The sequence below is a fragment of the Carassius carassius genome, chromosome 45 (assembly GCF_963082965.1).
Source record: "Carassius carassius chromosome 45, fCarCar2.1, whole genome shotgun sequence".
Taxonomy (NCBI): domain Eukaryota; kingdom Metazoa; phylum Chordata; class Actinopteri; order Cypriniformes; family Cyprinidae; genus Carassius; species Carassius carassius.
The window spans coordinates 17,019,801-17,031,677 of NC_081799.1; the positions used below are offsets into that span (position 1 = coordinate 17,019,801).

At 38.8% G+C, this 11,877-nt stretch overlaps 1 protein-coding gene across 1 annotated transcript in view; it reads left to right on the forward strand.

Annotated features, from left to right (window-relative positions):
* The first annotated feature begins 591 nt into the window (after nucleotides 1-591).
* Nucleotides 592-11,877, forward strand: part of LOC132127629 (myb/SANT-like DNA-binding domain-containing protein 2) — an 11,769-nt gene continuing 483 nt past the window's right edge. Inside the window, exons 1-5 of the mRNA XM_059539587.1 lie at nucleotides 592-852; nucleotides 6,465-6,918; nucleotides 7,923-8,178; nucleotides 11,324-11,387; nucleotides 11,475-11,877. The exon at nucleotides 11,475-11,877 is cut by the window's right edge and continues 483 nt beyond it. Coding sequence (XP_059395570.1) covers nucleotides 6,478-6,918; nucleotides 7,923-8,178; nucleotides 11,324-11,387; nucleotides 11,475-11,877 — 1,164 coding nt within the window. The 5' untranslated portion in view covers nucleotides 592-852; nucleotides 6,465-6,477. The remainder of the gene's footprint in view (nucleotides 853-6,464; nucleotides 6,919-7,922; nucleotides 8,179-11,323; nucleotides 11,388-11,474) is intronic.

The following is an 11,877-nucleotide window of genomic DNA, read 5'->3' on the forward strand; positions in this document are numbered from 1 at the left end:
CCATGTTTATTCCACTCATCAACTCACTCAGCCAGCTGATTTCATTCATTAGTTCTACCTCCGGTCTAAAAAACTGTGCTAATTAGCATATCCAGGTGATTGGAACAAAATACTGAGGACTTTTACTCTCTGAACCTGGACTTTCCACATGTGATGAAAATGTAACACTTAAATGGGTAACTGAACAATCATATATTTCTATATTTACATCATATTTAAATTTTACATGACACCCGTGTTGATTTTTGGAAGTGATATTGTTTATATGTAGTTGTACAAAGCTGTTTGTAGTATATTTATATTGGTAAACTTACATTTCTGTTAGGCCGCCAAGCAAGGCAGTGATTAAATCATGTCTGAAAATTTGTTTTGAAAACCGACCAACTGAGTTTCGTTATCTTCTCAAAACAATCTGTGATCCCTCGCCATATCAATCCAGTTCAGGATTTACATTTCCCGCTAATGAGTGAAAGAAACACGAGGCGAGCGATTATGGGTCGAGTCACACTCACAAACACAGGTCTTAACTTCAGAAACATGCTTCAAGCAGCAGGTGAATTCTCACGGCGTTGCTTCTGTTTGCAGTAGTAAACACCGACTCTTCGACTTTAAAAATCTTTTGTAAATCGGCTTTCACTCCGCACTAGTGATGAGAGATTTGAACGGAGGCATCTGAACTTGTATCTGTCGAGAAAAAAAGAGTTGTGACAAATGAAGCCTCGATTCGAAGCTTGTCGTCTTAACATAGAAATCACGTGACCAATGTCAAACGAAGCTTCACTTTCTGTCCAGTCACGTGCGCGATTCACTTTGCGTGACGAAATGTTCGATCCCCCAGATCTTACTTTATGAGTAAGTTTTAATCCTGACTTATTCAGCTGCATTTTAGATACCACAAGTAGTATGAAGAATACAAATTATTTCAGGAAAATTATATATTTGTCATATGCAATTTATATGTGTACGTTATTTTGCTAATACATATTTTTGATATGTGTACTGGTATTAAGTTGCACAGTTTAATGTGTAAGTTAATTTATGGCGCTGTTTTCCACCATAATATATTTAGATATTTAAGAAACATGCTAAATTAACATAGTTGTTTATCTGAAAAACATTCAGCTACATTCAGTTATTCTCCTTTGAAAATGTTGTGTGTTCTGAGGCCTGTTGCACAAAAGTAGAATTGAGACATCCGGGATAAATGACTCAGCTGAGCTCAATGAAGCCAAAACATGTGCGTCCAGGCTTAATTGGTTGCACAAAGACCAAGCCAGGATGAGCAGACACGGATTCATTAAGCCAGGTGAAACCAATCCTGGATAGGTGCGCGCTCACGGCTCACTCAAATAGACCCCGCCAGAGATCACAGATTAACTGATTTACCATGGTAACTAGAGCCGCGTACTTTTCCCCGTCGGAAGCACAAATCCTCATGGAGGCATACGAGGAGGTAAAATACATAATTAAGAAGAAAGGCAACACCGCCACAGTGATAAAGCAAAGAGAAAAAGCGTGGCAAAGTATTGCAGACCGCCTGAATGCGTAAGTACTCACCGCTCCGCTGAAACATCACAATTACAATTCAAATATTTAATTCACATCTCCAAAAACGTAGTTGTACTGTAATTATGAACGGTTAAATTTTTAATTGAAATGCACTACAGATATGAGTGAAATTGTGTAAAGTAACTCCATCACACTGTATAAAGCTATGATAAATTATTATTAAAGCCTTACATTATTATTTAACGTTACTACGCTCAGTACGGTTTAATCTTAGCCGTTGTACTCTGCTTATGTTGTCCACCGATTTTTTTTTAGTTTCTCCTGCTACTATTAATGTATAGCTCCTTTGACCGAATGAAACAATTGTGAAAAGTGCTATATAAATAAAATTTAATTGAATAAATAGATGAGCTATAATAATCACTTTAATTTATATAGCGCCTTTCAAAGGACCCAAGGTCGGTTGCTCACTGCACTGCAAAAATGTCTTTCTTACTTAGTATTTTTGTCTTGTTTTCAGTAAAAAAAAAAATCTTAAATATTTTCTTGAGCAAAATTACCTAGGAAAATAAGCAAAAAAATCTGCCAGTGAAACAAGAGAACTTTTCTAAAATTAAGTGTTTATGGAAAAAGTAAACTTATTTCAAGAGAATTTTTCTTATTATATTGACAGGTTTTTTTTTTTAGCTTGTTTTAAGCACACATTTACTTAAAGTTTATATTTTTTGTCTAAACTATACTTATTTTGCTAGGTCATTTAGCAAATCAAGAAAGTACATCTTTATTTAAGATTTTGTTTTATATATATTTTTACTGAAAACAAGACAAAAATACCAAGTCATTTGTTGCAGTGTGACTCCATTAAATGTTCTTGTGATAAAGAATGTGTGTGCGTGTGATGTAGATTAAACATGAACGGGCCAAAAAGGACATGGCAGCAGGTCAAAATCAAATACAAGAACATTCTGCAGAATGGTATGGTCCCTGACTAATATTTAACAAAGCACAAGCATATATTGTACCCAGAAGGTGCCTGCTCACACATTGTCTGTACTGTTTTAGCAGTGAAAAAAAATACCCACAGACAAGGCACGGGTGGTGGGTCACCAAAGGCTGACCTTACCCCAGCAGAGGACATGGCCTTGGAGCTAAATAAAGGCAGGCCCGTCTTAGAGGGGATCCCTGGGGGGAAAGAGACGAGCATAGGTTCCTCCCAAGATGCCACCCGCTTCATTCAAGGTATGTCCTTCCATCTCTACATGGGATACAACCACATTCATATTGAATCAATTTGGACTGTCTGACTTTGGTTTACCTATTGCCTTGCAGTGTCTGGCAGCACTGTGTTCCTGTTGGAGGCACAAGCACCAGACGATGCTGATCCAGTGAGTACTCCATCAAAGGCATACTGTTGGCCTGGCATGTCTTGTCTACTAGCTTCAATATGAATCCGATTAAATCTGATAGGGTGAAAGCCCCAGTGCAGCAGCAACAGCACATGATGGAGACTATGATGAGGAGGAGACCATGTCTCTGGATTCCAGAAGGCATGTGGTATCATGTTAAGACTGTGAAAGTACTATTTACTCTACAATGGTGAGGAGTCCTCATCAAAATAAAAAAAATCTAATTTCTTTTACAGGACCCAGATGCTATACAGTGGGAAAACCAGCCTGGCAACATAGTGCGTATTAATAAAAGGACACCACATCCTGCCAAATTCCAGCTGCGCTAATTGTATTGTGTTCCCAGAGCTCACAAGCTATTAGAAAGTTGTATGGCAACCACCTCCGGCGCCAAATAGAACTGGCAGACATAGACATTCAGTACAAGAAGAAAAAGATGGAAAATCTTGCACTGGAGTCCGAAATAAAAAAAGAGGACAATTAGGAAACTGGACCTTGAAATAAAACTTGAGAGGGAGGTGAGATATGCCTTCAATGTACACCGTATGCTAGCTGTAACACAAATGTATTAATCATTATTTTTCTTTCCTCCCCCAGCTCCAAGAAGATGACACAGCTCAAAATAAAAATTAGGTATATTCTCGTAAAGTCAAGTGAGCCATGACATATGAGCTCTTATTGTGAGCACACAGGACGGTGGCATCTTTCTAAGGTTTTTTTTATTTTCCCAGCAATCAGTACAACCAAGTCATCGTTATAAGGCACCGGCCTCTTTTGCCCACCCCCCCAGCACCAGGTGTGGCCACTAGCCTATATGAAGGCCCAAAATTGTGCGTTCCTTTCTGCTCTGACAATGGCTTGCCCATTCTTGCGAGATGTGGTGGATGAAGAAGCACTTGTGCTGAGGAGAGCCTTCAGGCGAGAAAGGGTCTTCAGGGACCGGTTGGACCCACTGGCCTTCCCTGATGACCATCTATATGAAAGATACAGGTTTTCTGCAGATGGCATCAGGTATCTATGCAGACTACTGGGTCCCAGGATTAAGCACCGCACTGCACGGAGCCATGCACTGAGTGTGGAGCAAATGGTTTGTGTGGCCTTGCGCTTTTTTGATAGTGGAGCCTTCCTGTACTCAGTGGGGGATGCAGAACAGCTGAACAAGGTCACAATTTGCCGCACAATAAGGAGTGTGTGTCTGGCTATCAAAGCATTAGCAGATGTCTTCATCTCCTTCCCTGGCCACAGAAGACTCTGTGACATCAAAGATGAGTTCTATAGGATTGCAGGTAAGAGGATCTACAAATTACAGGACAACTGTTAACACATAGTAGGATACTCATTACTTTGTGTGACAGGTTTCCCCAATGTCATTGGTGCAGTGGACTGCACACACATAAGGATAAAAGCCCCCTCAGGTGCCCATGAGGTCGATTTTGTGACTAGGAAATCCTTTCACAGCATTAATGTTCAGGTGAACATAACTTTTTGATATTGTCCATTAACGAACACTCTGCATTGCCAGTGATGTGCATTGATTGGTGTAATATTCCTCATCTTATGATTTCAGATGGTCTGCAATGCTAACTGTGTGATCAGCAATGTTGTGGCAAAATGGCCTGGCTCAGTCCATGTCTCCAGAATCTTTCGGGCCTCTGAAATCTATCACAGCTTTCACTGCCTTCACAAATTAAGGTTCAGCCCTGTTAGGGCGTGTGATATCACTGTGGCTTGTGCTGTCCTCCACAATGTGGCCTGCCTGAGGAAGGAGAGGGCCCCCAGAGTGCCACCAGCCATGGACTGGGACAATCTGGCAATCTTCCCTGATGACGACAGTGGTCGGCTGCTGAGGGACCAATATGTGTTGAATTATTTTAGTTAGTATGTGTGCTTTCAATTTTGGTTAAATATGTCCTGCGGTGGCAGAGGAATTTGGTTTTTTTGGGGTTCCTTTTTTTTAACGAATTTGGCCTCTTATGATGTTTGTGCGGTATACTGTGTGTAATACAAGGCTGCAGGGAGGCTACTGCATCCATTCATTTGTCTGTTCAGTTGATGTGTATGGATTTGTCCTGCATTTATTTTAGTGTGCAGACATGCAGGGTGTGTTATATACAGACCTTTGAATGTGTATGTATCATTTTGTATAATATGCTTTGATTCTGTGCTTTCCATCTTGTAGAGTCACTGTGACTTCAGTTTCAAAAGGAGCTGATGGTTTACCTGCTTTGTTTTGTCCTTATTCAATAAAGGAACATAATGTTACACATTGTGTTTTTCTATTCATATGGAATGTGTATTTGTTTATATGACAGAGTACTAGGGCCACACTGAGGAAAAAGGATAGTCAAATTTATGAGGCTGGTTCTTTCTGCAGAAAAGCTACATATTCTTTTTACAGTTTTGATACTTATGACAATGTGATACTTAATATTCTGGCACATCAGCATGTCTTTGTTTATGAAACCATACAGATGTACAATTTCACGAACAATTTCATTTACATTTTTTTACAATTTACAATTTCACTTGGTCAAATAGCCCCACATCTGTCATTTTAACAACTGTCCTTCTTTAAAACAACTGGTTACAATATTATGACACTTCTTTTTTTTTTTTCCCTCTGTGGCCCTAATATTCTATAATTTTATATATAGCCTTATAGTCTATGGGAAACTGTAAATTATCTAATGATAGCAACATCATCTAAAAAATCATTATCCAAAATGATTGAAATTAATGATCACAAACGTTTAAATAATGACAGTGGGTCTAGTTATATGTGATAACGTATAGTGAGCAGTGAAATAACTATTGGTTTCCATTTGTGGTGACTGCTGACTGACATTAGGGATGAGAATCCTGGAATTTAGCCTGGTCTGGAGCAGGCTAGCTCCACAGAATAAATCTCCATGGTAATTTATACCATAACATATCCTCCTGCCCCCTATCCAGCTTTAGTGCAACCGGATTACGGATCAATTGAGCCAGGATCACCAAGATATCGTGGCTTAATCCCTTATCCCAGTTTACCCAATTGTATTTCGCCATCCTGGGTTGCCAGTTAGCGGAAAACACAGCTTATTTCATTTCATTAATCATCAAGTGCGCTGGTTCCTGTTTGTGTCGTCAATCTGGCAACCTGCGTCAAGTCTGAGGAGGGGGAAAAACTCTCTACAAAATATTTGAATTTGGACTGCAATAGTTCAACCACTCGGTGTCAATCCTACATATTTCCACTATTTCAAGGCCCCTTGGCTATTGGCTTTCCATTTTTGCATAATAATTATAATATTTAATATAATTTCATTACTTATAAAATATATTTTTTAGACTTATTTTTTTATGATTATATTTACATGTATTCAATAATTCAAAAGTGAAACATTGCTTTTTACATAATTATCTCCCATAATATATACTTTTTTATATAGTGTTATTATTTATAACAATTATTTTTAATATGTAGCATAATATTGGGTGCAAAAATGATGCTGTCAATCGCGTTTGGAGTGAGTGCGCGCGCTCTTCCTCTCTGCCCCCTCCCCTTAGCAACAGAGGCAAGATGGCGGCCCCCAGTAACGCCGAGCGTTCTCCTGATCTATCGGTGCCGCTGAAGATTCTCAAAACCGAGGTACCTTCCCCGGAATCCGAGGATCTGAGTGACAGCAACCAATACCATTCCAACCCCTCCACCCCAAACAGATTCTCTCCTCTGAACGTCGGGGTTTCGCTGTCTGGGGGCGCAGGCCGGAGTGGATCGGCCTCTGCCTCTAACAGCTTCACCGCTTGCCGAGGCATGTCATGGACGCCGTCTGAAACAAACGCGCTGATCGCCGTGTGGGGCAACGAGCGGCTGGCGGAGGCGCGGATGCAGCAGCTGGAGGTGGCCGGGACGGTGTTTTCTGGCAAGGCGCCGGGACCCGCGATGTACGAGCGGGTGTCCAGAGCGCTGTCAGAGCTGGGTTACGAACGGACCCCATCCCAGTGTCGAGAGAGGATGAAGGTAGATAAAACATTCAAACCAATGGCTGTCACTCAGATATTCTTAGAGGCTTGTTGTCATGTTTAGTCGGCAATTTACACAGCTTTTGTGAAGCTGTCAAAATCAAAACACAAAGCATGGATCTGTCTTGTCTCAAGCATGACTGTCTGTTATGTTCATGGATTTGTTGTGATGTTTATGGTAGATTATCTCCACAGAGCTTTTGGTAAAATGCTAAAAGAATTAAACAAAAGGCTATATATATATATATTCAGGTCACACATATACATTCAGGTCAGAATGAAGTTTCATTTTTAGATATGTTACGCTGAATGACAATGAAATAATATACATACACATCTACCATCTAATTCATATTCAAGCATTTTACTTCTATTATTATTTAGATTATTTGTATATGTAAAACTATTTTAAGATTATTTTTTAATTTTTCAGATTTTATATATGAAGCATTTACTTATTAATGTATTTACTTCAGCATTTACCCGTATGCTACCGACAACAGTCATATATTATATATTATTTCATATATATATATATATATATATAAATAGATAAATTATTGTAGCTCTTGTATATGATAAATCATATCTCAGGGTTCGAACCTACACCCTTTTGATTACTAACCAAGGTCTTTTAACTTCTGCACCACACCACACCACACCACACCACACCACACCACCCACCCTTCACACTGCTTTCACTGAATTTGCATAACTCCATGCTACATAGTATGCAAAAAGCGATGTCATATTTGTAGGATGTTTGAATATATTTCTAGTGTACACTTATAGAAACAATGCTATTTCATATATGAAAATATATGAAAACAAAATAAAAAATGAGTGTCTGTTTTTAAGAGTAAGTGCTGAAGTACAAGGAAAATAGTTTTTTTACGGTTTCTGAGGAGCAGTTAATTATTTGTGATGTCCATTTCAGTCTTAACTGATTCCAATATGGTGTGCATGTGTTGCTGTTTTTATAAACATGACCATCATCTGCAGACGCTGAGACGTTGTTATAGCCGGGTTAAGGAACATGGCATTGGGAAGAGGAAGAGCAGTTACTCTTTCGAGCAGCTGGAGAAAGTGTTTGGGCAGGGCGGCTGGGACTCTCAAAGCTGTCAGCCTGTGCTGATCAACAGCAGCGGGCTCTACCAGGAGATGGAGTCAGACGGAAGCACTATGGAGGACTACTCTCAGGAAGACTGGTGTAATCAGGACCTTTCTGCTGCCTTCAATGAGGGAGACCTAGAAACAGGTGAATGCAATAATCTCTCTCTGCAGTGTAAATGAGTTTAAAGTCACTATTGTTGTAACCTCCTCATTTAAAAAGGGGAGCTTGTAGACTAGTGGTGCAAAATCTGGGCAAGCATCTGAAAGATTTTATTCATTTAATTTTTTTCATCAGTGCTGCTCAAAATGTGCTACCACAGAATTCCATATAACACTCCACAGATTTACTGATAATTTAATGACACATATTTACTTACAATATATTTATTACACTACTGTACAAAAGTAAACATTTTTCTAAATATTTTTATTCAGTAAAGACACAAGTGACAGTGTAGGCTTTTAAATTTTAACAAAAATTATATTAAAAAAAAATTTCTTTTTTCTTTTTTACCTTTTATATTCATCAAATCCTGAAAAAAAGAAATTATATATATATATACAAAAGTTTGTTGTACAAAAGTTTATATATATATATATATTAGAGCCCGACCGATGCCGATATTAACTCGAAAAGAGCCGATTTATAAGCCGATATTTTGATTTTAAAAATAATCTGGATATTAGACCCATTTCCTATAAACTGCATTTACACAACATTCAATAGCAAAATATCTGCCTGTTCTATGTATGTGGGCTGTATAAACCATTTTCCAGAATGGACTATGTTAAAAAAAAGCCTTAGTTTACAGTCTCAATGACTAAACAATTGCACATCAAAAGTATATATTTTTTAATGATCAAAAAACAGTCTGGTTTTAAACATTTAACACTTTTACTTTCTTCCAGTTGAAGCTGGTTTTAACAGTCTGTGTGTTTACTGTAAATAAATTATAATACTAAAGTTAAAGTATTTGCAGAAGTAGTCCCACACTTGCTGCTACAGCATTCACATTTTTCAGCCATCTGTAGGCAGAAAGAGAGACATAGAAAGAATAAGCATGTGTATTAATAATATCACCATGTATCATTACTCATGTCATCATTAGAATTATAATAATAATAAACTGGGATCTCCTACATAGGGAAAAATGAGAAATATATATATATATTTTTTATTTGTCAAGCAATAGGTATTACCTACTTATATTTAACAATATTATTTCAACATTTTCCTGTTATGTCTGTAAAGCTGCTTTGAAACAATATGTAAAAAAAAAAAAAAAAGCGCTAGTTCAGCTCACATTTATTTACATGTCCCCTCTGGTTTAATCATTTCTGACGCACCTACTGTAGTTACTGTAACTACACTATATTTGCTCTCACAGACACATTCACAACAGACCCGTATATCTTCTCCTCTTCTCTTTGTGCAGTCTGAATCAAAACATCGTCTTGCCTACTATTACCGGAAGATTACGGAATCAATTCGAAGTTGAATGGTTAACGTTAGTGTCATGAACACACCGCTGTCAATTTTGAGAAGAACCACCTTCAAACAAGTTAATAGCAAGCATTTAAGGGGCCTGCTAAAAAGGAAGCTATTAGCGTTAGAGTAACGTAACCAGCCTGAATTCACCAAATTGTTCCCTGGACCTGAGGGTAGCCTCTTCTTCCTTGCTTCTCTCTTAATTCTCATCAGCAGGACTAGCGCTATCGCTCGCTTCTTACAACGGGACAGATACATGTTTGCTGCTGACCGAAAGGAGGAGGAACAGACTATGAAAGAGCTCCCGTTAAACGTTTTTAAAACTCCGCCTATGCCATAGCGCAGCGCAAATCGCGTTGTATCTGAAAGGCAACGCTGAACCCAGCGGCAAGCGCCGTGCATACCGCGTCCTGTGTGAAAGGCCCAATTACGCGGTCATTATGTGGGAAACACACCGCAATAGAATAAGAATAAGTTAAACGCTAACGTTATAGTTTGACCTCCTATTAACGTTCGCGCTCTTCCACTGATAAACATGGTATTAGCTTTGTGGCTAATCTAATATAGCAATGCATTAGCGGCTGTAAGTGATGTTACAGAATATTTAGAAGTAATAATGATAGGACCGTTAGCTAGAACTACCACACAGTTTTTATATACAGGGTATGAACTAAATCTACAATCATTTCACATGACGAACGACAGACTCACCGTCAAAACAGTTGATCGCTTTCTTCTGTAGTGGACTTCTGGCGCTGTTGTTAACTCTGGAGCTGCAGAGCTCCCTCTGGTGGGCACACTATGCAACACTCATAACATGAGTGAAGCATGAGACTCTGTTTCTCATGTTTCATCAGCCGTTATAAATGCCGATGCCGATTTAAATGCAATTAGCTTATATCGGCCGATAATATCTATATATATATATACATATATATAGTACAGACCAAAAGTTTGGACACACCTTCTCATTCAAAGAGTTTTCTTTATTTTCATGACTATGAAAATTTTAGATTCACACTGAAGGCATCAAAACTATGAATTAACACATGTGGAATTATATATGGAATTATATACATAACAAAAAAGTAATGTCATATTCTAGGTTCTTCAAAGTAGCCACCTTTTGCTTTGATTACTGCTTTGCACACTCTTGGCATTCTCTTGATGAGCTTCAAGATGTAGTCACCTGAAATGGTCTTCCAACAGTCTTGAAGGAGTTCCCCGAGAGATGCTTAGCACTTGTTGGCCCTTTTGCCTTCTGTCTGCGGTCCAGCTCACCCCTAAACCATCTTGATTGGGTTCAGGTCCGGTGACTGTGGAGGCCAGATCATCTGGCGCAGCACCCCATCACTCTCCTTCTTGGTCAAATAGCCCTTGATGCCTTCAGTGTGACTCTACAATTTTCATAGTCATGAAAATAAAGAAAACTCTTTGAATGAGAAGGTGTGTCCAAACTTTTGGTCTGTACTGTATATATAAGGTAAAAATACAAAAAAACTGTATTTTTGATCAAATTAATGCAGCATAAGAGAATACATTTGTTTTTTTAAACTTACAACCATATATCAATACTATGTACTATGATCAAAATTAATGTATTTATATATATATATATATATATATATATATATATATATATATATATATATATATATATATATATCAATTTAAAGATTCATCATTTTCAGTGTGGCCCTATTTATCATCCCCAGTCTATGAAAATTCAGCCCCAACTCAAAGTCTAAAGCTATGTGCATAATTTAAAATATCTCATAAAATACAATCTTATCTTTCACAGAGGACAACCAGCTTTCAAAAACCAGAGTTCTTCAGATACGACTGGAGCCATCTGAGCACTCTCAGTAAGTTTGAACCCATGTCCTTTTTCCCTATCCATTTATTTAAACACAATTTCCACTCAGGTCCTCATTTCCTCATGCTCTCTTTAGACGCCAGGAAGTGATGCAGAACGTGATGCGTATCCTGGAATCAGTGGAGGTCAAATGGGAGCACTTCCAGACATGGACTGACTTCTCCCGTCTCCACCTGTCCAATAAGCTGGCCATCTTCGGAGTGGGCTACAACACGCGGTGGCGAGAGGAGATCCGCTACCACTACGCAGAAATCAGCTCACAGGTTCCTCTGGGAAAACGACTGCGGGAATACTTCAACCCTGAGAAGGCCGAGGGCAGGGTTATCATGACCAAGGTGCAGAAGATGAACTGGAAAAATGTGTATTATAAATTCCTAGACATCACTATTAGCGAAGCTCGCTGTTTGGAGCTCCACATGGAAGTGGACTGGATCTCGATCGCACAAACGAGGGCGGCAGGGTGCAGCAACGGCTCCCAG